The 25642-nt window shown below is 51.5% G+C and overlaps 1 protein-coding gene across 4 annotated transcripts in view; it reads left to right on the forward strand.

Moving 5' to 3' along the window:
- MAP4 (microtubule associated protein 4) overlaps positions 1-25642 on the forward strand; it is a 145377-nt gene that overhangs the window by 56478 nt on the left and 63257 nt on the right. For all 4 annotated transcript variants that reach the window (XM_032686511.1, XM_032686519.1, XM_032686533.1 and 1 more), the window contains exon 5: positions 24368-24499. In XM_032686511.1, the coding sequence (XP_032542402.1) occupies positions 24368-24499 (132 nt within the window). The remainder of the gene's footprint in view (positions 1-24367; positions 24500-25642) is intronic.

A 25642-nucleotide genomic window follows, 5' to 3' on the forward strand; every position in this document is an offset into this window, starting at 1 on the left:
CCTGCAGGGATGGGCACAGGTCAGGATTTTGGGAAGGGAGGCAGCAGCTCCGGGGGGGGTTCAGTTCTTGGCAGTGCTGAGCTCTACGTGACCATTGGTGTCTGGCTTGGGGGGGTGTTTTTTGGGAATTTGAGAGCTGCATCTGGCTTTGGGTGCTCGGCACATCCACTGCAAGTCTTGCTGTTAATCCAGTTCTTCCTTATAAGGATAAATAGAGCAGTTGGAGCAGCATTCCGAGGGAAGGCAAGCACAGAGCTGAGGGAACCAGCAAGGGAAATCATTAATAGTGTATCATCCCAGATGGCATAAGGTGGTGAGGGAGGGGCCTCACTGCTCCCCTTCACCATGCAGAGATTAGGCAGGGCTTAGTAAAGCTCTGACAGAAGTTTTAAAACAAAAAATAACGTGGGTAATTTTCGATTTGCAACTCCTCGTTGCAAATAGGATATTTGCCTAGAGTTCAAAGGAATTCTGTATTTAAAAATAAAAAAAACCAACCAAATTTCTGGCCACAAATCCATCAAGGATGATCACATGCTTTAATCTGGGTGCCTCTTGCCCCAGGTGCTGCTCATTCTCTTGCTGGCAGGTGAGAAGTACCCAGGGGAAGTGTCCCAACGTTCATACTCCCCTTAGCTGGGCTTCCCCTCCAGCCAGCCAGCTTGGAATTCTCCTATCCACGATTGGGTCACAGAAATACTTTGTTCTCAGTGCAAATTGTGCCTTTGGGCAGCCTCCTGAGCTCTGCTGGGTGTCACTGACCCTGCCCGAGCACGGCCCTGCGTCGCGCGCGGCTCCATTCCCAGACACTCCTGAAAGCAAAATTCCACGGGTCTCCAAAGTGGCTTTTGGCAAATCTCCTGGCTGCACTAAACGAAGTATTGCTTGTTGAGCAGTGTGTGCTACCTGGATGTTCATGTTTACTAACGACTTGCGCTTTCTTGCCCCTCTCCCCATCCCCTTTCCCTCTCCTTCTTCTTCTCCTCTCTTCTATTTTCTCCTCCTAGAAGCCTAGACTGTCTCCTAACACTGGGGCTGCCACTGACACAAGACCAGTGTCCTTTTCTACCTGCCATTACACTTCTAAAATCTTCAGCATTTTACAGAGCTCTTGCTTTGCCTCCTTGGAAGAAGCCAAAGGGTGGCCGTGCTGGCGGCGCTCCATCCTCCTCCTCCTCCTCCCTGTGCTCTGCAGTGCTTGTTGAAACCTTCCTCTCCTTGTGTAAGCACAAACGTGCATGATGTTCTGAACTGCACCATTCGGGTTTTAAGTCACAACCACGGCTCCATTTTCAGTTTGATCACTTTTAAATTTAATTTCTCTCCGTTTTCATGGGTGCTCAGCGACAGAAGGTTGGAGGTTCCAAGTTGTGCTTTCCCAGCGGATGGGTGCACCACGACTGCAGCTCCTTCCCCTCCTCCCCACACTCACCACAGCCTTGTAGAGTTCCTGCCTTTATCCCTGCTGCTTTAGAACATCAGGTTTTTATCTGTAGTGATGTTGTTTTCTTCAAAAGGGGTGTTTCCAGATCGTAGCACTTGCTAGACTTGAGAAACAGATTAGGGAAAACCACGTTTCCTGAGGTACAGGTGGATCATCTCTGAGGTGGATTATGGGGTTTGAGCACTTGCCATCAACTGGGAGTATAAGGGAAAACAACCAACCCCAAATTCCTGCCTTAGGAAGCTGCTTTGCTGTTGTGCTCCTTCCCGAAAACCCTGGAAGTTAAGAAAGGGAATTGCCTTTCTTTAACTTCACCCCTCAGGCTTCCTTTGGGGAATGACAGCCTTGGATGGAATTTTACCTGCCATGAGAAAATAATCTGAGAAAAACTAAAGGACTAAATTGTAAAATCTGCCCTGAAATAATGCTGAAAATTTCCAGCAGCACCAGAAGGAAGGGGCCTGTTCTAATCTAAAACAGAGCTACAGGAGCTCAGCAAGTGCAGTGAGATTCCTGCTGTGTCCATAGCAGTGCAAAGCTTTCCAAACACAAACCAGACCAAGAGAATGTGAAAGGAGGAAATAATTTAGAGAGACAAGGCAGTATTTTACCCAAGACAGGCTCAGCTGGGGTTTGTGTAGGTGAGGGAATGTTCTGTGTGAGGGTAGTTGTGTTGTGAAAGGTCCTTTGCCCACAACACCTGATAATGGGGGTTTATTGAACCCAAATCCAGTCCAACGTAGGACCTGATTTTCCAAACCGCACAAAAGAAGAGCACTAAGACCTTCACTTGCTTAAAAATATTTTTTTCTTGTTGTGAAGAGGGCAGGTTACCCCTGAGTGCCCCTGGTACCCTCTAGTGCCCATTGCTACACTGTGGTGCTGCTCTACTCAGGATCTATGGGCTGGGGGTCTCCCCCTGAGTGGATCCTGCTGTTTGTACTGCTCTTAGTGCCCCCAGAGGGTTTGCTTTGAGGAGTCCCCTCCAATAGTGACCCAGCCAGCCTGGATTTATTGAAATTACCATTTTTCTCCCCCTGAGAGCTCCCACAGTCCCCACCCAGGGTGGCAGTGCCCAGAGCTGGCACTCCCTGTCCTGTTCAGTGATGTGCAGCAGGACCTGACCCTTTTCTCCTCTCGTTGGGTGCCAATTTATTGCTTTACCCACCACTCAGGGCCTTGTTTAGTGGCTGTGACATCCTTGTGGTGCCAGTTTCCCAACAAGTAGCACCGGTGGCTTCTCCTCTGAGGTTGTTTCTGGGAAAACTCCATTGCCTGGAGTTGCCAGCTCCCAAAACTGGGCTCTTCCCTTCCTGGTCCCATGTACCAACCTGGCCAGGACACCACACAGTCATTTAGGCTGGAAAAGCCCTCCGGGAGATCATGGAGTCCAACCCTTGAATCTTTCATGTTCTTTCCTCTCGGGGGACTTTTGGTGTCTGTGGCCATGCAAGGAGATTGTTGCATTCTTGGTTTTATTTCTAAAGACCTTTCCATAGCTACAGTTTCTGTAAATGAGGTTGATTTTGGAGCAAGGCAGCATCCCTTTAACCTGGTTCCTCAGCCATCCTTTCTCACCTTTTGCCTTAACTCTCTGTGCCCCAGGAATAGGGAGTAGATGATAATTGACAGAGAGACGTTTTCAGGTTGAATTGTAGAAGGCTTCAGGTTATCTGAACACTTTATTGAAATGCAATAATGCTTTAAATCTTGGCTGAAGGGGGGGGGTGTGGCCCCTGGAGCTGCAGAGCAAGGTGGGCAGTGGGGTTGGGCCCCCCTGGCTCGATGGGATGGGGCTGGATGGGGCTCCCCAGGCCCAGCAGAGCCTTGAACAGTCCAAGGGCTGCTCCTCCAGCCCCAGGTTCAGTCCCTGTCTCAGCTGCAAACACGGACAGCTCATTCCATTTCACCCCCACTTTATTTTCCACCCCCACGTTTGCATCCCTGTTTATTTTCTAATTTGAAATGCCATCGGGTTCACTCGTGGGCAGAGGGAGAGCTGCTTGTTCTGTGTGTCTGGGGTGGTTCTTCCTCACAGGACTCACCCAAAGCTCTGCCATGTCATGGTTCTGCTTTTCCCTGGGGGCTGGATGGGACCTGGGGGATGGTGGAGGGTCCGTGTGGGGTCTTTTGTCTCCCCCAGAAACTGTCTCTCCCTGGGAACTCAGTGCAGTGCCTGAATGTGCAGCAGTGGGTCTGTCCCCTTGGGCAGCTTCTCTTTTCAGAGAGCCAGGCAGCCACCAAAAGTGTTGCTCTGTTTAATTCCCTGTTATCCATACTTTTCTCCAACCCTTGGAGATGGTTTCTGCCTTTCCTATACTAAACCTTACTGTGCTTGCATGCTGTGTGTTGTCACTGCTGATTCTGAACCAATGGTTGCAATGCTCTGTATGACTGAAGCTGTAACTGCTGTCCAATAAATCACCCTAATAAACGTGTCAAACTAACCTCTGCAGAGTTGTTCTGTGCTCAGAATCTCTTGGGTTGTGCTGCTTGTCCATGGCTGGTTCCTGCAGGAGCTGCATGTCTGGATGAACTGCTCCTGTGGTGCTGCTGGAAGAGGGAAATGGCTCAAACTGGAATCATTTGCTGCCTGGGCAGAGGTTTGGAAACATGTCCCTCAAAGACAAGGGTGTTGAGCACAGTGTTTGACACTGTCCCACAGGGCACCCTTGTCTCTGAAGTGGAGAGATGGATTTGATGGATGGGACACTCAGGGATAAGGGATGGGCTGGGTGGTCACACTCAGAGCTGTGGTCAGTGGCTCAGTGTCCAAGTGCAGACCAGTGAGCAGTGGGGTCCTCAGGGGCTGGGACTGGGACAGGACTGTCCAACAGCTCTGTCAGTGACATGGACAGAGGGACTGAGGCCCCCTCGGCCAGTTTGCTGAGGACACCGAGCTGTGGGGAAGGGATGGGGCATCCAGAGGGACCCGGACAGGCTGCACAGGTGGGGCTGTGCCAACCTCAGGGGGTTCAGCAAGGCCAAGGGCAAGGTCCTGCACAGGGGTCAGGGCAATCCCAAACACAAACAGTGAATGGCTGGAGAGCCCTGAGAAGGATTTGGGGGTTTTGGTGAACAAGAAGCTCCCTGTGCCCCGCTGGGTGTGCTGGGACCCAGAACCCCCCGTGCCCGGGGCTGATCCCTTCTGCCCCCTCAGCTGAGACCCCCCTGCAGAGCTGCTCCAGCCCTGGGAACAGGGACAAGGGGGATGGCTTCCCACTGCCAGAGGGCAGGGTCAGATGGGATATTGGGAAGGAACTCCTGGCTGGGAGGGTGGGGAGGCCCTGGCACAGGTTGCCCAGAGAAGCTGTGGCTGCCCCTGGATCCCTGGAAGTGTCCAAGGCCAGGTTGAAGGGGGCTGGGAGCAACCTGGGCTAGTGGAAGGTGTCCCTGCCCATGGCAGGGGTGGGACTGGATGGGCTCTAAGGTCCCTTCCCTCCTGAACCATCCTGGGATTCTAAAGAATCAGTTTGCCTAGTTTCCATTTTAATGTATTATTTCCACAAGCCATGTGATTTTGTTGTTGGGGGTGGTGGAATGAAACTCCAGAGAAGGAAAACTCCTTCCCACAGTGGATTGGAATAAAGAGGGAGCTGGGGATGGATGAGGTGGATGCTCATTTCCATGCTGGGCTCACAAGGTACTTAAAAATCTGCCTGATTTTGTGAGGATTCATGGAAAAATGATATCTGGGGGAATCCACACTTCAATATTCCATCTCCTGAGGAGATGATGTATCCCATGGGAGCATTTAGCTGCCACCTCAGCTGAGGTCCAGCCTTTGCTGCTTGTTATCAAACCCCCTTTTGCTGGTGAGTTGGGAGTGCACAAAGTTAAAATACCCCAAACAACAAAAAAACCCGCAAGAAACTGACAGTTATAAAAAAAAAATCCAAAAAACTCCAAAACACAAAACCCCAACAAACCCCCTAAGAAATGCCTTCCTCCTGTTCAGCGTTTTGTAAATAGGACACTTACAGAGGTGCTTTTTTAATTAAAACCATTTTAATTAAAGCTGGTTTTCCTCTTTTACCTGCCTGTGTATTTCCCTCTCGGTGCAAGTTTTTATTCACAGAGGCTTTTTGTATTTTCTGGGCTTTAGGGAAAGCTTTTTAGGCTGCTCAGGCCGGGGCTGCACCGGCCATGGTCACCAGCAGGGAGTTCACGTTTCCCGTGGCTTCGGTCTAAAAACAGCAGCAAAGTGAATAATTGAGCAGGTTTGGTGAGTTCTGTGCCGGGGATGACTCAGGTTTGTGTGTGTTTGTGTGTCCCTGATCCGGGGGGTGAGTATTTCAGGCTGGGGATGGATGGGGAAGGGCAGTTGGGTGTCTGGAGGAAGGTGAGGTGGCAGCTGGGGGGGTCTGTGGTCCCTGGCCACAGTGAGGACCCTGGGTGGGGGACAGAGACCCTTCCAGGGAATGTGCAGCTTCCCCCCAGCTCCTGGAGGGTGGGTGGGGGGATGAGGGGTTGTCTCTGTGGGGTCCTGGTGCTCTTTCAGCAGAGGAGGTCGTGGGTTCCTGTGGCTGCAGGAGCTGAGCAGCTCCTGAGACCATGGGAACCATGAGCCAGCAGTTCAGAGAGCCTAAAGAAATGTTCCAGTTGTTGAAGTGCTTATGAACACTGGGAATGTAACACACAGCTTACCCAGAGAAGCTGTGGCTGCCCCTGGATCCCTGGAAGTGCCCAAGGCCAGGTTGGACGGGGCTTGGAGCACCCTGGGCTAGTGGAAGGTGTCCCTGCCCATGGCACGGGGAGGCACTGGGTGATCCTTAAGGTCCCTTCCAACCCAAACCAGTCTGGGATTCTAAGATCAGGTAAATTGTTGTTCAGCACAGGATGTAGCTTTGAAAACGAAGAGCCCCTGCCACGCCCTGGGTTAGAGCAGGGTTAGATGAGGGTCTGGAGTGTTCAGTGCAGTGTTGGTGCAGCAGAACGAAGTCACCGAGCCCTTGGATCACAGGGAGGTGAGTCAGGAGATCACCAGGGCTCAGATCTGCCACTTCAGTGCTCATTTATTATCACAGCTCGTCTGTAGTGCCTGGGTTAATGTACCTGAGGGACACTGGAGCTCTTCTGCACTGAGAAGGTGTTTGTGAGGCACAAACAATGGCTCTCTAAGTGCACACGTTTTCTTGCAGCAGCTTGGAGAGAAAACACTGCAGATCTGGGCTAAAAGTGGTGTGTTTAAGAGCTCCCAGTCCTTGAATCCCTCGTGCTCCTCCAGGTCTCTGTGAGTCAATAGTCAGGTTTTGTGTGGAAGTGGTGGAGATGGGCAGTGACCACTGAGAAGGAATGTGGCCTAAAAGATGGGAATTTGTGCTCCCAGTTTCCTAAATCCTTCCTTCTGTAAAGGCTTTGGATGTCCTGGGCTGATCCCACAACGTGGGCAGCATGGGAGGGGGGAACTGTGCCCCTCTGGCCCCTCAGGTGAGACCCCCCTGCAGAGGGTGGGGAGGCCCTGGCACAGGTTGCCCAGAGAAGCTGTGGCTGCCCCTGGATCCCTGGAAGTGTCCAAGGCCAGGTTGGATGGGGCTGGGAGCAACCTGGGCTGGTGGAAGGTGTCCCTGCCCATGGCAGGGGGTGGCACTGGATGATCCCTAAGGTCCCTTCCCACCCAAACCATTCCATGATTCAGTGATTCTCCTGCATGAGGCACAGGGGGTGTAAATCAGCCTCCCCTCGGGCTGCCCTGGGGCGCTGGTTCCACCCCAAAGTTCAGTGCTGGGCCATAAATCCCTGCCCTGTTTCCATATGTTGAGTGACACACTCAAGGAGCTTTTCCCCGGGCCCTGCTCCTGTTTGTGTCAAAGCAGCTTAAGCTGTTGTGTAACGGGCTCTGTTATTGGGAAGAAAGTGGAGCGTGGCAGCTCCATGGAAGAGCTCCCTGGAACATTCCATGTCCTCGGTGCCCACAGGGCTCTGCCCCTGCGGCTCCTGCCGGGCTGGGACACCGGTGTGGGATGGGGGCTTGGATGGGGCTTGGAGCAACCTGGGCTGGTGGGAAGTGTCCCTGCCCATGGCAGGGGGTGGCACTGGGTGATCCCTGAGGTCCCTTCCCACCCAGACCAGTCTGGGGTTCCGGGATCCTGGGCTGTGGCGGTGTCGGGGTGTGGGAAAGCAAAGTACTGGGATGAGGAAGGGAAGAGCTGGGAATTAGGATGTGGGTTTTTCAGGAAGCCAGCGCTGTTCTGTCCCCAGTGTCACCCTGGACCCCCAAAGGGCTGCATGGATGGAACTGGAACAGCTCTGGGAATGATGGGAGGCTCCTCTGTTGGCTCCAGGGAAAAGGAGGGACCTTTCCTGTGTGAGAAATGCTGTTGCCATGGCTGTGTCTTTCTCAAGTGGTGCTTTCCCAGGAACCTGCTCTTTGGCTTTTCGCTTTTTGCTTCAAACTTTGCTTCAAAGGTGGGACGTTCCTGACTTGACTTGTTGAATAGGAAATTAAAAAGCTTACAATGAAGTCGTGCATATGTTGAAGTCTATTAAAAGATTAGCAGCGAGGCTTAGTGAGGTTTAAAAAACGGGAATACAAACCCTCTCGGTTCTGCAGCGTGTTCAGGAGTTGTTCCAGCAGGGATCTGACAGCTGGGTGAATTAATGGGGTCTTACAAGGCTTGAATTTCCTGAGCAAGTAGCTGGTGCTTAAAATATTCAAGCCATGAACTTTGGAGCTTATACCTTGAATTTAACGTGTCATTATTGCACTTAAAACCTACTGAATTTGGGGGGGCTGTGCTGCAGAGTTGTGCAGGTTGAGACCCGCTGGAACATGTGAAGCCTTTCCCCTGTCCATCCTTGGAGCTCATCAGCCTTTGCACAAAATCAGCTTGTCATTTCCCAGAACTTCATTTCTGTGGAACCAGAATATTTCTGTGCACGTAATCCTGGGAATGGTTGGACACCAGGGCAGCCTTTTGAAAATCTTGGTGTTCTCAAGGGTTTTTGAGGCAGGTAGAAGAGAGACTGAGTGTTATTGCTGCAAACAAGTAGGACTGTTTACCCTCACTGCCTCTCATCCAGACATGCTGTTGTCCTACACTTACATTACCCAATTTTCCTTTAATTTGTCTCTCTGGAACTCAACTGCAGCTTAAAAAGATACTTTCTTTTTTCCTCCTCTTCAGTGCTTCAAACAACATCGTGTTTCTTCCCTTGCTTGTTCCAATAACTCGTATGGAGTGTTTGCAGTGACCCTTTGGATTAAATTTAGGGAATTTCAGTGTCACGTGTGCTCGAGGGGCTTGTCAAGGGAAAATAAACAACTGTAAAAGACAGAAAAAAATTAATCTTACTCTAAACACTTGATCATCACCTTTCTGCTGGACGGGGTAAATTCTTTGGCTCCGCAGTGAGGATTTATATTTGACATTTGATCAGTTGGTAAATATTTGCCTTGGAGTCGGAGCGTGGCTGAGCCCCAGGGAGCAGCTCCTGAGCTGCCAGCAGAGAGCAGCCAGGAAGGACTGATTGGTGCCACATCCCCAGGGAGGGGCAGGAGGGGGTCGGCAGCTGCGGGCTCCGATCCCCCCCGGGAGCTCCCACCGGGAAGGTTGGTTTGTGTGGGAGATGCAGCTCCAGCCTGTTCTCTCCTCCCCAGGCTCTCCCTGCTAAACTTGCCTTTTCCACCTTTTATTCCCGTTCCAGACCTGGAGGTTCTGCTTGTAGAAGTGGATTTAGCAGGGGTTTATCCTGCTTACAGAACGTTCGGGAGGACTCGTGTGCCGGGGTGGCTTTGAGAGGTCGTGTGACACGGGCTAAATATGAACCTGGGGGATAGAAAACTTCCCTAATCCTGGCTCTAGTTGTAGCTCCCTCGGTGGCCTGAGCTCTTTAATCTTCTTCCAGTTCAGTCCCATCACTGCAAATAGGGTAAGGCTGATTATATTGTGCATTTTATCTTTTATAGCTGCGCTGCAGCTGTTGGTGCCACGGCGTTCCCGTGGGATTGGTACCGGGGGTAATCTTGGATTAATCTGACCTTTTTTTTGGGAAAAAGAAAATTTTATAGTTAAGGAATGTATCTGGTGAGGCTGCTCAGGGGGTCTTTGGTGGTTGGGAGTGAGAACAAGTCTACACCTCGGAGCAAGTGTGGCTTTTAAGTGGCTGAGCAAATGGAAACTCGGGCGAAATGCTGAGCAAGCTGCTCGTGGCTCCTCGTTGAACCCCCTAAAACTGCTCTCTGTGGAAATGGGTTTGAACAAACTCAGCTCACTTAGGCTTGCATGAGTGATTCCCTGAGAAATAAAGAAATTCTGAAGATGCTCAGCTATTTTGGTACAATTCGTGCAGCTCATTGCCAGCTCCAACCCGTTAATTACCCAGAGCACCTTCTGCAGAGTTGGTGTTTCTGAAACGCTCAAGCTTTTGTCAAGTACAGCATAAAAATTACCTGAATTACCCTGAAGGAGTGTCAGAACAGGAAAGCTTTCCTGCTTTCTGGAGTTATAAAACTTGGAAGCAAGAAGTGAGGGATGCTCGGGATCCTCGTCCTCTCCGGGCTCAGGGAGCTCTGCCTGGTCCCCTCAGTCTCCTCTCCCTTTGCAGTCCAGGCTCCCCCTGCCCTTGGAAGTGGTGCAAAATACCATGGTGGATTTTTTTTTTAAAGTATTTACTCCTCCTCTTTTTCCATGTGATGGGTAAAAGCTCACCTTGGTCCATCAGAGCTGGTCCCTCCTCACTGGAGCTGCTCGTTCCTGCTGCTCTGACTGGAGGAGGAGGCTCTTCCCACTGCTCTGTCCCTTCATTTCAGCAGCAGTGAAGGGCAGACTGAGCTGTTTCCTGGAGGTGACTGGCTGGGATGGAGGTTTCTGGACCAGGCTCTGGCTGTTGGCATCAGTCAAGGCTCCCAAACAGGGCAGGATTCACAGCTCCCGTGGGAGCAGCCCTGGAGCTGCAGGGCTGGGGATGTGTCTGCAGACAGTTGATGCTTTAGGCACCTACAAAATTAGAAGTGACTTGGCACAGAAGTGACATGACATTCCAGGACATGGACAAAACACAATTCACCCCCAAAAAACTGTCTGGGAGGGATGTTGGGTTTGTTTTGTCGTGTAACTTATTATGGTGTTTAACTTTCTTGCTCTTAACTAGAGCAGAGATTTGACCTGTGTATTCTTAAAGAGAATTTTCTGTAGTTCTCTGTGACAGGTTCAACCTGTGCAGGGACAGGAGCTTGGCTTTGATGACCCTCGTGGGTCCCTTCCAGCTCAGGATATTCTGTGATTCCATGAAGTTACATTTTCCATGCCCTCAGGTTGGTCTGACTTCCTGAAAAACCAGAGTCTGGGCAAACCCTGCTCTTTCTGAACTGCTGGGGCAAACCCTGCTCTTTCTGAACTGCTGGGGATTTAGGAGTTACTTGCATTTCAGGGGGTTGGGAGTTCCCTCAGAGATGATGTAGGGCTGAAAACCAACATTTCATTCTTCTGGAGTCCTTTTTTGCTTGTGCAGATGAAGCTTGTGCTGGGAGATGGCTGTTTAGCAGCTCCAGGAGGGAAGTGCACGGGGAGTTAATGATGCTACCACGTGGGGAGGGAGTGGGAATGTTGGGAGGAGAGCTCAGGTTTCCTGAGCCAACCATTGCCATTGTTGCTTCCTCAGGACGTGGGGACTGACAGTGTTTGCCAGCAGAGCAGTGTCATGACTCTCATCATCCCCGTGCAAGGGCTGTGTGACATTCCCTGGTAATGGGATTTGGCAGAGCAGCAGGGATGGAGGTGTCTGGGTCTTGGTTTGGTGCCACAAATTCTGCCTTGATTGGTGCACAGCTTTTTGTGCCTTAAAATCCTTCGTCTCGGGGCCGGGTTGGGATGTGAGGCTGGAGAGTGAGATCTGCCAACAGGGGAGAAATCATGGAATCCTGGAATATCCTGGGATGGAAGGGACCCCCAGGATCACCGAAGCCCAGGGGTGTTTCTGATGGCTGGGAAGGAGCATCTCATCTCTGCCCCTCTGATCTCTGCCTCCCATACAGGCAGATAATACAAACTGGGCTACTCCAGTTAGTCCTCGGATGGGAGGAATATTTTCTCTGAGAAAAGATGTTTCTACTTCTTTGACATTGAAGTGTGGCTCTAAAGCAGGATCCTGGTTGTGCTGCAGTGCTGGGGTGTCACACTGTCACCCCTCCTGGGTCAGAGGGACACCACAGCATCCCACTGGCTGTCACTCTGCAGGTACAGCTCAGAGCACAGGGACAACCCACAGCCTGGGACCAGGCGGTGCTTGGGGTCCCCTCCCAGTTATCCCAGGATTTCATGAAATCCAAACCCAGGTAGTCTAAAATTACATGTTAAGCAATATTTGTTAAGCAAACATTGTGGAAGGAGGAGAGCACCAGGCACAGGAGACCAGAGGGATTTGTTGACAGGATGGAGTGTGGGATGGTGGTGGTAGGATCACACTTTGGTGGATCAAGGTGAGAGAACCTTTGAAACCCAGCAGGTCCAGGCACTGGTTGCCAGTGTAGGACTGGCTGCCTGAGAGCACCTTTCTGGTTGGTCCTTCCCTTTCCAGTTACTCCTTCAAAGGATCCAGGGATGGCATCAAACACCCTTCACTGACTTTATATTTTAACTTCATTTCCTCAGAACTCTTTCTGATATATAAGATTAAAAATAAAAACATTAAGCAAGAGTTATTTTGCCTTCTTGATCTTCACACTCTAATAACTGGTTCTGTTCCTCCGGGAGGATAATTCCCCTTTTGACATTGCTTTGCCACTTGTCACTTAGCCAACTCTTTATTTACCTTTGTGTCGTTTCCTTGTGTCTCCACTTTCCCTAACATTTCCCCTGGCTACAGATAAAAATACTTGGCTTTCAGCTACGTCAAGTCTCCCAAGCTTTGTCTAGAAAATCTGTGATGTTCCATCATTAACACTCTCCTGTTCTCCAGTGATGCAAACAGCTTGTCTTTCAAAATGTCACTCACATGCAGCTTTGCAAGGTTTCAGGGACTCCAGGTCTCAATCTTACAACCAAAAGGACTCTGCTTAAAGATAAAAAAAAGAGAAAAATCTTCATTTATATGTTTGTCACTGGGAGTTTCAGGTGGTTTAGTGCAGCACTGAAGCTTAGTCTCAGATTCAATATGAATGAGAACCAGATAATCATGGAAAGATCCAAATTAGACTTGCCCAGTTTAGTACCTGAGGGTTGGGGAAGGTTAGATTTACCTGGCCAGAATTCTGGTTAGAAAGAAAGAAATATATAAATAAATGAGCCAGTTAATGGTCTGAGCTGCCAGTTGTGTTCTTGTTGATTTTAGAAATGCTGGTCACAGAGGTTGCATCAGATTTTTGCCTCCTGAGTCTTGTGCTGCTTTTCTCTCTCAGGAGTGTCTCTGGTGCTGCCAAGGCTGCTGCATAAAGATGTTTTAGCACCAAACCTCAGTGAATTAGACACTCAACCAGAGCAGGAGCAGGTTTAACAGTGCCTAAAGAGAGCTGCAGAGGGACTTTGGACAAGAGCCTGGAGAGACAGGACAGGGGGGGATGGCTTCCCACTGGAAAAGTGGAGATTTAGGTGGGATATTGGGGCAAAATTCTTCCCTGTGAAGGTGGTGAGGAACTGGAATGGATTTCCCAGAGCAGCTGTGGCTGCCCCATCCCTGGAAGTGTCCAAGTTCAGGTTGGACAGGGCTTGGAGTAGCCTGGGCTGGTGGAAGGTGTCCCTGCCCATGGCAGGGGGTGGCACTGGATGGGCTGTCAGGTCCCTTCCCACCCAGCCCAGTCTGGGATTCTGTTCTGATGTGTCTCAGTGGACATCTTTGGGGAATTCCAATTTGGCATTTCAGACCGTGCCCCCAAAGGGACTTTGTGGGACAGTTTAATGATTTTTTTCCCTTGTTGGTGTTCTTTGGAGTCTCCTACTGCTGAACTCTGCTGAAACCCTGTGTTGGGGCCCCCAGACGTGCTCCCAGTCGGTGCCCACGGACACCATCGCACCTTCTCCCCGCGGAGCAGGGGCAGCTCCACCGAGCTCCAAGGTCACACTTGCTGTGCACTGGTGTGTTTCTCCCAAACCCAGACCAGCCCAGGAGCCCTGTCTGGCCCCGTGCAGCGATGCCCTGCAGTGTGTTCACTGCAGCTCTCCATGTGGCCACCAACAGCTCCCCAGAACCCTGGAAACGTCCGCTCGACTCACCGTCAAACGGCGGAGCCTCCGTGGCTCTGCTGCAGCTCTGAGCCCCAGCCCTGTCAAGTACATCTGGGTGAGACAATTCAGTGTGAGACCAGAGAGCTGGGGAATAATTCATGGGTTTTGTTCCTTACATCTGGGGTCCCTGGTGTGGAGCAGCCTGGCTTTGAGGTGAGCTGCTGCCCTCAGATGTGCGTTCAGCCTCCCGAGGCTGCGGGAATAAAGGGGTTTGTTGCTTAGTTCTGCAGAGGGAAAATAGCCTTGGCAGGGGTTTATTTCGCACCACAAAACATCAGAAACTCCTTAGTGAGGAATTATAAAATTCCTCGAAAAGCAGCAGCCTCTTTGCTGTAAATGGGAACGGTTTCCAGCATGTCATCCTCCTCAGGCTCTGAGCAGAAGCTTCCTGAATAAACAGCAATAGAATTGTAGATTCTTCCAGTATTATGCAAATGGCTTCATGCTTTGATGTCCCTCGTGTCATTAGTTTGACACTAGCTGGAATTAATGCCCATAAAACTCTATTACAGACGTGGCAGGGAGATTTCTCCCGACTGCCTCTGATTCCTCCTGCGAGCTCCGAGCTCTGCCCTGGGACTGGGGAGGCACAAAAGTAGGTCAGGGCGATGTGTGTGAACAAACATGACTGTGGTGCTGAAGGGGAGGGTTCTATTTTGAGCACTTATTTCCATGATCACCATCTCGTTCTGCACAGGCAGATGGGCACTCGTGTGTCCGGGTGCCCACAGATGGGGTCGGGCAGCGGGAGGAAATATCTGTGTGTATGAGGATGAACAGATCTGTGTCTGTGTCTGTGTGTTCTGAGAGTGACAGTAAATATTGTCACTTCGGAGTGGCTCCTGCACGTCTCAGGTGAAGCCAAGTGCCCAGGTATGTAGGTCAGAAGGAGTGAAGCATTTGGAATCTGAGCAGCAATTCCGGGCTGGAATTGCCCACCCTGTGTGAGGGGAGAGTGGGGCAGGATTACAGGGAGATTTTTCAGGGTTCCCACACTCTTTGCATATTTATAATTCATTCCTAGTCCTCAGAGTGGCTTCCTCCTTAACAGCTCCTGGGGAAAAGTGTTGGCTCACAGTCTGGAAATATCCCAAATAAATAGCTGGGATGTTTTGAACCAGGAGGAGGGTTGGTGGTGGAGCTGGTGCTGTCCCCAGGGCTTGGGTTTACTTGGGAGAGCGGGATGAGATAAGGTGGAAAGCAAGAGATATGAGAGAATTGACTGGTTTTAGGCAAATGAGCAGGAGGGAGAAAAGGAAAATCAACTGAAATTCATCTGGGCAGTCAGGGATCTCAGGAGTTAAATCTGTTGGGAAGATGAAGTGCTAAAAAACTGATGGAGGGAAGGGATTTGTATGGATAGGCAAGAGTTCATCAACCATTTCCAGTGTGGCTGTGTTGAGTGCCCTAAGGGTTCTGGAAAAAAGGAGGAAATTAATAAAAATGGAAGATGGGACTTACAGCTTGAGAGGTTTAAAACCCCCCAGATTATGGGGCATCGTGATTTACAAGTCCTGAAGTGCAGGGGGCGAAAAGGAGAGGATTCCTGATTTATTAGGCACAAGAGGAGGTTGAAAAAAACCTGTTAAATGGAGATGGAGGAGAAAACGATGCAAAAAAGGCTGCAGGGTCAGACCCTTGTCTGCTTTAGTTCTGGGTTTTATTATTTGAGAAGTGCTGCTGTTAAACAGGGCTGCAGTACGGGCTTTGTCCAGGCCAGAGTTCCCAGCACCTGGAGCTCCTGGCATGGGGATGGATAGTCCCAGGGAATGGAGAGGGCAAGCACCACACCTGGCTTAGAGGGGTGAGCCATTATTCATTTATAACCTAATTAATTAAGAGATATTGGAAGAAGTGATGAAACAACCAGCCCAGAAGCAGCTGGAGTGATGAACAGCCCTCCAAGCTGCTCCTGTGTGACCAGGCACCAAACAGGGTGTAGGTACAGCAGGGTGAAGTGAGTAAAGGTGGTTTTTAATGTGATTTACTTGCTCCGAGTTTTGAGGAGACTCAGGCAGTTCTGTGCCTTCCTCAGCTGCAGGAAATAGCTCTTGAAAAGTGCTTATTAGTGGATCAAGTAGTTGCCAGAGCACTTCCCATCTGCTGGTGCGTGGACCTTGTTCTCCCTGATCCTGTAAACACTGACTTGTCAAGGAACGCACTCGGAGCTCGTCACCTCCCAGCAGGGACTGTAAGTGCTGCCTTCGTTTATTTTTGTTGTCTTCTCCGGCCCTGATTGCATTTAAAACAGGAATTCAGCCCTTGCAGGTTGTCAGGAGGGGATTTGGGATTTGCAGGAGATCAGGGCTGAACCGCTCAGCGGAGGGAAGGAGCAGCCTCGTCCTCCAGCAGCGGGAGGGTGGCGAGGTGGGGGCACTTCTTCTGCTCCAGTTGCTCCTGGTGCTGGCTGGGCTGGGCAGCTCTGCCCAGGGTCTGTCACACGGGCACGTGGAACAGTCTGGGGCAGGGGGAGTGTGTGGTGTGTGGTGCCTTAACTGAGCCTTGAAAAGACACCTCAAACATCCAGCGCTTTGCACGCGGAGAGCAGGAGGGGGTCAGAGAGCAGGAGGGGGTCGGTCTGTCTGCTGTGGGGTGAGAACAGATCCTCTGCTTCCTCGTGCTCTTAAAGGAGCACTTTGTGTTCAACTGAAGAGAAATTTGCAGGTTTGTTTTTCAAGGTGGTTGGGTAAATATGCTCTGGTGTCAGTGCAGGAGGATACAGCTCAGAGAAGGTTGGAATTCCTCAGCAGGAGGTACTAAATCATCATCAGGTGGGAGGTAGGGGATATTTTCTCTAAGAATTTACTGGCTTTTTATACCTCAGGTATTTTTTTTTTGATCCACTCTGTGGCTCTTTGATTTCCTGGGAGCAGGGGGCACTTTGCCAGTGCCAGTCCTACGTGCAGACTGGCAGAAGGTGGTGCTTTAGCTGCTCCTCTGTGTTTATGGTGACCTGAACCCCCTTGAGCTGTTGGCACCAGTCCTGGCTGCAGCTCAGGGTTCCCTGCAGTGTGTTCCCATCATCTGGGCTGGGCTGGAGGGTGTTCCTGGGCCTCCTGTTGCTGAGCAAGAGTAGAACCAGACAATCATAGATTGGTTTGGGTTGGAAGGGTCCTTAAAGTCCATCCAGTCCCAACCCCTGCTGTGGGCAGGGACACCTTGTGCTATCCCAGGTTGCTCCAAGGCAACTTCCAGGGATGGGGCAGCCACAGCTTCTCTGGGTAAATTGTGCCAGGGCCTCACCACCCTCACAGCCAACAATTCCTTCCCAATATCCCACCTAACCCCTCTGGCAGTGGAAGCCATTCCCTCTTGTCCTATCACTCCAGGCCCCTGAGTTTTCCAAACTCCCAGGTTGCTTGTCTGGGATCTGGTGTGTCTCTGGTAGTGTTTTCTCATCCTTCCCCCCCTCTGCAGAGGTTCAGGGGAGACTTGTGTCCCTGTTCAAGAGACTAATTCAGTTTGCCTGGAGGAAAAGGACTCCCAGACCTGCTTTCCTGGAAAGCCAAAGCTCTCCCACCCCTCCAGGGGTGAGCAATTCCCATCTCTGTATGTCCACCTTGGGAAGGTTTGAGCATTGAGCTCAAAGCTGACCTTTGCTGAGTGAATCCTTATGCTGGTTCCTTTCTGCTGCCTCTGCTCTTCTCCAAGGCTTCTGCTGTGCAGTGTGCTGCACTTTTCCTGACCCTGGATTAATCTGGGGCACGGGCAGTCTCCTCGGCGTGTGCGACCGCCGGGGCTGAGGTGCCGCTCCAGCCTCTGCCCCACGAAGAACTTCTAATGGAGCAGTTGAACTGGAGCATTCCCTGAATCAGGAGAAAGCTGTCTAAATTTGGCAGCAGCCCTTTCAGGGGCAGTAGCTTTTCCCTGCTCGGAACGAGGGCTGACAGCGCTGCAGGTCACGGCTCTGCTGGAACTGCAGAGTCACTGCTGGGTGGGGACAGGGAGGACACACTGCCCCTGCTCCGGGGGCACTGGGCATGGAGGGGCTGCAGAGCCCCCCCAGAATTCCTTGGAGCTCCTTCCCCTTGCTCCCAGCTGCTCTGGAAGCCAGGAGGATTGTGTAGGATGTTGCAGCAGCAGGACTCGGCGGGAGGTTCTCTGGAGGGGCAGGAGATGCTCGTGTGACACTGAACTGCTGGGACTTGGGGTCCTTGTCCCCTCACCCCCAGACCTGGGTGTTCATGGGCGTGAGGTCTCTGTGTCCAGGAGCTCTGGCCAGGCTGGGCAGCATGGAGGAGGGGAGATTCCACCTCCTGGCCCTCACATCTGGACAAAAGGAGGCTCTGAGGGGACCTTCTCACTCATTACAACCCCCTGGAAGGAGGTTGTAGTGAGGTGAGGGTTGGTGTCTGCTCCCAGTGAGGGTTGGTGTCTGCTCCCAGACAGCCAGTGACAGGACAGGGGGGAACGGCCTCAGGCTGTGCCAGGAGAGGGTCAGGTTGGATATGAGGAGGAATTTCTTGCTGGAAAGGGTGGTCAGGCCTTGGCAGGGGCTGCCCAGGGAGGTGGTGGAGTCCTCACCCTGGAGGTGTCCCAGGAAGGCCTGGCCATGGCACTTAGAGCTCTGGGCTGGGGGCAAGGTGGGGATGGGGCACAGGGCTCTGTGACCTTGGAGGGCTTTTCCACCCTCAGTGATCCTGGGGCCTCTGGTGCTCTCTCCCATTCCAGCACACTGGGGTTTGGATGGGCCTCACGTGCCCAAAGTAAGGAGTTGGTGGTTTCCTCACTGTGGGTCTTTGGCCTCAATTTTGGGTATTTCAGCTTCACACATCTCAGACAAGGCAACCTGGCCAGGGTGTCCTCACACCTTGTACTCCTTCTCCTCAGTTCTGAGCCTGGATCCAAAGCCAGGGGAGCAATTGAGCTGAGTCAGTCCTGGAGTTACTGCTCTGGGGTTTCTGTACGTGCAGATGTTCTTTCAGCTCATCTGCATCTCATGCTGGGCCTGTTGAACAGGTCTGGGGGGTTTTGGCTGTGGCTGTGGAGGGAAATATTCCCTACCAAGGACATCAGAGGGCCCACGGGTTTAGGAAGGAGCCCCAGGTGGAACAGGGGTCTCAGCGGTAACACTTGGCTTCCAAAATCTCAGTTGAGAAAAGCCAAATAAAAAGCCCAAGCAGGGACACCTTCCACCAGCCCAGGTTGCTCCAAGCCCCATCCAACCTGGCCTTGGGCACTTTCAGGGATCCAGGGACAGCCACAGCTTCTCTGGGCAACCTGGGCCAGGGCCTCCCCACCCTCCCAGCCAGGAATTCCCTCCCAATATCCCATCTATCCCTGCCCTCTGGGAGTGGGAAGCCATTCCCTGTGTCCTGTCCTTCCATCCTTTGTCCAAAGTCCCTCCCCAGCTCCCAGTAGTTCCAATGCTGTGGAAATAAGTCTTTAGTGAGTCTTTTGTTTAAAAGTAGAACTTCAGGTGCCTTTGCTGTTAAAACCTGTGGAGTCTGTCGAGTGGTTCTGGATGGGGGAATCTGGAGAGGGTTCCTGGTGGGAGCTGTCCTGCCTGGCACTCCGGAGCACTGTGGGATCTGGGAGACTTCTGTGATACCATCCAAGGTGTGCTAAAGGATTACTCCCTTCTGGAGCAGCTGACATTCCCAGTGGGAAGCAGGAGCAGGAGAACAATCAACTTTTGGAGCAATTGGAGCAGAGGGTGGGATTTGAGAGCTCTCTGCACCTCTGTGGTTCTGCCATTCAGTTGATGACATTGCTGGAAAATGTCCCTCTGGGAAGGATAAGCGAGGGAAAAAAAGCTGGACAGGAAACTGTAACAACTGCAGGTTTTTTTTTCCTTGCAGATTTTTTGTTAAAGCCAAAACATGAACCTTGTGTTGAACTTTCAAGTTCCTGACTTTGCATCTCCTGAGTTTGGAGATAGCGGTTCTGACAGTCGTACGCACGGAGCTCTTTTAGCATTCCGGGTTATATAACAGCGTGGAATTTCAGAAGGAAGGCAACAAAACCCTTCTTGAGCTGTCAGCATCCGTCTGAAATGCCCTGCAGCTTCTTGATGACCTGTAATAGATTCCTCATCTTCATTTTCCCATCCAGCTCGGTGCTGGATTTTAATTTGCTTCTCATTGCTGGGACTTCAGACAATGCATGGAGGGACAGGACACAGGGAATGGCTTCCCAGTGCCAGAGGGCAGGGATAGATGGGATATTGGGCAGGAATTCTTGGCTGTGAGGGTGGTGGAATCCCTGGAATGGATTTTCCAGAGAAGCTGTGGCTGCCCCATCCCTGGAAGTGTCCAAGGCCAGGTTGGAGCAACCTGGGCTAGTGGAAGGTGCCCCTGCCCATGGCAGGGGTGGGACAGGATGAGCTTTCAGGTCCCTTCCAACCCAAACCATTCTGTAATTCCCTGATTCTGAAGCTCCTTTTTTCAAGGTAGCAGATGCCACACCCTGCAGAGGTGTGGACCTGTGTGGACTTTCATTCCCTTTGGGATTGATGGGAATTTATTGTCCTGACCTGTTGTGCCAGCTGATAACACTGTTGCCCTTGGGTGGTGGTTCCAGCAAGGCCTCTTGGCATCCCTGTAAGACCCAGAGCAATGGGGAGATCCGGGCAAATTCCCCTGGAGATCCTTATGGGAATGGAGCCCTTAAGCCTCTCTCTTCCCTGGTTGCTGGCAGGGGCCTCTCCTGGCTGCACACTCATTAATTTGGAAGATACTTAACCTCCCTCTGGAGGTCTGGCCGGTGACCTCCCAAGATTAGCATCTCCTGCAGCGAAAAGGCTTTACCCTGTAATCCCCTCCTGGGAGAGCTCCTGGCTGGACATTCCCTGGGGGATGTCCTGCGGGGCGCCGGGCACGGGGCTTTGCTCGGGCACGGGGCTTTGCTCCTGCCAGAGCCCCCAGCCCAGCGGGGCCCCGGGGGTGGGTGGCCAGGAGGGCTTTTTGGGCTGGGTGGGTGGCCAGGAGGGCTCTCTGGGCTGGCTGAGCCCTGCCCTGGGGGTTGTGGCCGTGCTGATCTTTGCAGAGGGCTGAGAACACAAACAAATCCCCGCCGTCAGCAGCTCCGCTGAACGTCCTGCTCTCTTTGGGAACCTGCCCTGGGATCAGTGCAGGGAAGGTGCTACTTGCATGGGATCCTTATTTTTCCTGTCAGAAGCAAGTTTGCTCTGTAAGTACGTTGTTAATGGTGTTTTTTCCTTTAAGCAAGACTTTGTAAGCTCTAATCCTACCCTGGTTTATATTATCAGCGCTCGTAACCGGATTTTCAGCTGCCACTGAGCTTTAATACTCACTAAAATTGCTTTACAGGTTTGTGGGATCTGTCAGATTTGCATTTTGTGTCGAGTGCATGATCTGCTGCTGGCACACATTAACAGGCACTTTCAGGATTGGTCCTTGTAAGAGTTTGGCTTCTCCTTTTTGTTGCTTTTGTGTCTTTTGTTCAATGATCGGAGGCAGAACGTGTGTTTTGGGAGGGGCTGCAGGGCCGGGGCTGGAACTGAGAAATCCTCTTCTCTGAGTCCTTGGGATCACTTTTCTCATGTTCCAAGCTTGAGAAGGAGGAGCTGAATATTGGGATGGGGTTGGGACGACGAATGAGCTGGAAGTGTCTGCTTTATGGCTGTAGGGCAAAGAACTTGGAAAACATTTTGGGAATAGCAAGGGGGGTTTTGCTAATGTTTATTCTGACCCAGCAATCTTTGTTCTCTGGGGTTATCCTGGCACTGGCTGCAGGGAAGGGATGTTTGCTCCTGGCTCAGGAGCCTTGTCCCTGCTCCTGGCCTGTCTCTGGCCTCTCACCCCCTTCCAGAGCTCTCTGGATCCCTCCTCACGTTGGGATTGCTGGGAGGCAGTGCTTGGATTGGGTTTTTAATTAGCACCTGTTATGAAAACGTTGTCTGAAGAACATGCAAGTCTTTGGTTTAGACTTCGAAGGACTTGGTGGAGTCAGCTCCCAGCTGCTCCTGAACCAGCTTTGGTCTGGATTTTGGGGCTTTGCTGGAGCTGAGGCTTCCAAAGCACCAGTGGTGTTGCTCAGCTTGGTTCCATCCGATGCCACATGTAAATATTTCCCTGTAGAACTCTGTCTCCCGTTCATTCCTCCCCCAGCCCAGCGTGGGCTTGAGGGAGGTTCCCCTCCTCACTTAAAGGCATGAGCACAACCTGTCCACTGAAACAAAACCAGAGGGCAGGTCTGACTTCTGCTTTACCTTTATGACCCTAATTTTATGGGAGATCTCTAATCATGGCACTGTGCCAATGTGTTTCTGTGGTCTAACAAACAGATTTATTTAAAATATTTAGAATTCAAGCAGTGTGTGCTCTACAGCTGCTCAGCCTTAGTGTGGGTCTAATCCAAAAATCAGCTTTGAAGAAGTTCTTGTCGAATGTTTTTAACTGCTCCCAGGCTCTTCCTCGCACTGTCAAGGACTTTCAGTGTCTCCTTTTTTTTTTTTTTTTCCTTTAAATAGAGTTTTATAGACACACAAATGACAGGCTCCTGTCTGGAGGAATTTCCAGTGCAATCTAATTAAATCCCTTGCTGTTCTGCACCACAGATAATCGTAAATAATAATAATGTCTCCTGACACATGTAGTGACACTTTATCTTCAAAGCACTTTGCAGACGTAAATAAAATAAAATAGTATAAAAATCATATTATATTATAAAATAAAATTAATAAAATATTTCCTGCTTGAATTATCAGCCTTTCAGCTACTCCAGGACTGGGGGCTCGGGCAGCATTCCCTGGGCTGGATTTTCCATGGGACACAGGCGGTCCATGTGTCCCCCCGTCCTTTGTCACATGGAGGAGGCAGAGCTGATGGAAAGCCTGGCCAGGGAACCTTCTGTCTCCTCCTGCTGAAGTGACCCATGGCAAACAGAGCCATGGAGCAGAATGAAAGCTGAAAGCCACTGGCAGCAAAGCAGAGTCCCTGTGCCAGGTCCCACTGCTCGGGGGGCTCACAGGGCTCAGGGGGCAGGGATAACCCCAGGGATGGGCAGAACTGCATTTATTCTGGGGCAGGTCTTCAGTGCTTTCACTGGGTCCTGTTCACCTGGAAACCAAGGAGTAGAAGATCTTGTGTTTACTGGAATTGCCCTTTGAATTCCCAATCCCTGGCTCTCCGAGGGCGTACAAGCATAAAAATAAAGCACATTTTGTTTGTGTTTAGTTGGATCAGAGTCTGTATAGGATCTCATCTACAATTGTGAACTTCTGCTAGGGCATAACATTCCTTTAGCAGAAAGTGTCCTTGCCTGTGGCAAGGGCTTGGAAGTGGATGGGATTTAAGGTCCCTTCCAACCCAAACCATTCCAGGGTTCATTCCCTGATATCACTTATCTATGATATTTCTCCCCCCAGCCAGTGCCCATCTCGTGGTGTGTCAGTGCCACACCTGGCAGGTGGCACTCTCCATATTTTGAATTTCAGTGGTGAAAGAGCATTTTCCCAGCGTGTCCCTTGTGGGGTGGTTGTTGTGGGACACCCCAGTTCAAAGCTGGGAGAGAGAGAGGAAGAGGAGCCCGTGTCCTGCCCCCCGTGAGGGCACTGAGCTGAACCCTGGTGACACCACTGAACCCACCCAGCCCTTCATGTGATGCCTCAAAGGGAGTTAAAGCTCATTAATTCTTCTGCTTTCCTGGGGATTATCTGGGAAGTCCCAGCTAAAGTGTATTTCTGTCATCAGCTCAGAAGAGGGACACGCAGCCGGTCACACGCCTCTGACCCTGCAGAGCCCCAGCCCCAGGGACAACGGGGGGCCTGGGCCTCCAGGCTTTAATTGGACATAATATCAGGTGTTAATCACAGGTTCTGATGTGTTTCTACCTTCATGGAGTCCCCTCCTGCTCTTCTGAGGACAAAATCTCTGAGCAAATTGCTGTTCCCACTGATTGATTTGTGCTGGTGGCATTGCCTTATTTTATCAGGGAAACACAAAAGCCATTTTTCCATCTTAGTCTTTCTCAATCACTTCATTGTTATTATTAGAATGTATAGAGTCTCTAGAGTCTGCCCACTTTGCTGTTTTTGCCTACCTGGTACCAGGTTGTTGCTTTTATACACCAGAATCGTGTTTTTAATTAATTCTTCCCTTCTGGTCCCTCTCTGTGTTAACATTGGGATTGCTTTTATTAACTTTTATTTAATTAGCCAGTTTTGCACTGAATTAAGGGTCATCTCCAGGGATATTCTTTTGAGGCACACTCTGAATTTCCTCTCCTGAGCTCCAGGTACTGTTAGCCTAAGTGAAGGTAAAAATATTAAAAGCATAAAAAGATTTATTGGCTAAAGAGCAGAGAATGTTGTTTTAGGGGATGAGAGAGGGAGTTGGGGTCAATATTTTTGTGTTTCTTTCCAGAAGAAACTGGAATCAGTTGGAAACTCTAAGGTTGTCCAGAGAAGAGTTGAAAAATTCAGGTTTCCTTAAAATGAAAACTAAGCTAAAAAGCCACTAGTCTGGGTGTTAGTTTTGAGCCTTTCCACTGAGTTTGTCCAGTTTAAAGCTTTAGGGCTTAAGTTTTTCTTTCTTTTGTACAATGCAAGGATTTTGAATAGTACTGCACTTCAGTGTGAGTCCCTTCCTGATCCTACATGTGTATCAACACACGGAATTCCCATCGTTCTGTTTCTCCCCTTTGAAGAGTTGGATCAGAGCAGAAATAAATGACTGTTCTGGTCTCTGCTTTGACTCCCAGTTCCTGTTCCCCGTCAGCCTCCGAATGTCACATCGTCCAATAGTCTGCTCCAAGTATTTTAATGTTTTGGCTGTGTCGCTTTCTCCTCCCCTTTCAGTGTTCCCAGGAGGAATCATGGATGAAAAGCTGTCCTACAAGGAGTTCCTCGACCGCAACGACTCCTGGTCGACGGACGAGCGGGAGCTGCGCTTCGACCCGCAGCCCGTGTTCAAGCCCATGGAGATGGCTGGTAGGGCTCCACTGCTTGGGAATCCGCAGCATCCCCGATTTTAGGGGCTGTGGGATGTGGTGAAGGGCTGGTCTCCACCCCCACAGGGGCTTCTCTCTTGCCTTCCACCCCCCGGTGCCTCGTGGTGTCCCCAGGGCTCAGCGCTGGGCCCAGCCCTGTTCGATGTCTTTGCTGATGATCGGAACGAGGGCATCGAGGGCACCCTCAGGCAGCTTGCAGAGGACACCAGGTTGGGATTGTGGATCTGCTGGAGGGCAGGAAGGCTCTGCAGAGGGATCTGGACAGGCTGGATCCATGGGACTGATGGGCTGAGGCCAACGGGGTGAGGGTCAACAAGGCCAAATCTGGGTCCTGCACTTGGGTCTCAAGAACCCCATGGAACACTCCAGACTGGGCAGAGGGGCTGGAAAGCTGGGAAATGACCTGGGGGTGCTGGTGACAGAGGCTGGACATGAGCCCAGGTGTACCCGGGGGGGCAGGAGGCCAATGGCCCCTGGTTTGTACCAGCCCTGGGGTGACACAGGGCAGGGTTTGTACCAGCCATGGGGTGACACAGGGCAGGGTTTGTACCAGCCATGGGGTGACACAGGGCAGGGCCCGTCCCTGTGCTGGCACTGCTGAGGCACCTCCAGCCCTGGGGGCAGTTCTGGGGTCTCCAGTACAGGACACTGAGGGGCTGGAGCGTGTTCAGGGAAGGGAATGGAACTGGGAAGGGGCTGGGGCAGCAGGAGCAGCTGAGGGAGCTGGGGCGGCTCAGCCTGGAGAAAAGGAGGCTCAGGGGGGACCTTCTGGCTCTGCAACCCCCTGACAGGAGGGGGGAGCCGGGGGGGGGTCGGGCTCTGCTGCCAGGGAACAAGGGACAGGAGGAGAGGGAACGGCCTCAGCTGTGCCAGGGGAGGCTCAGGTTGGACATCAGGAGGAATTTCTCCCTGGAAAGAGTGGTGAGGCCTTGGCAGGGGCTGCCCAGGGAGGTTTGGAGTGCCCAGCCCTGGAGGTGTCCCAGGAAGGCCTGGCCGTGGCACTCAGTGCTCTGGGCTGGGGACAAGGTGGGCATTGGGCACAGGGGGGATCCATGGGCTGGGAGGGCTTTTCCACCCTTAATGATCCTATAATTGTATGACAAGAGCAGTTTTTGGTTGACTC

The sequence above is a fragment of the Chiroxiphia lanceolata genome, chromosome 1 (assembly GCF_009829145.1).
Source record: "Chiroxiphia lanceolata isolate bChiLan1 chromosome 1, bChiLan1.pri, whole genome shotgun sequence".
NCBI lineage: Eukaryota > Metazoa > Chordata > Aves > Passeriformes > Pipridae > Chiroxiphia > Chiroxiphia lanceolata.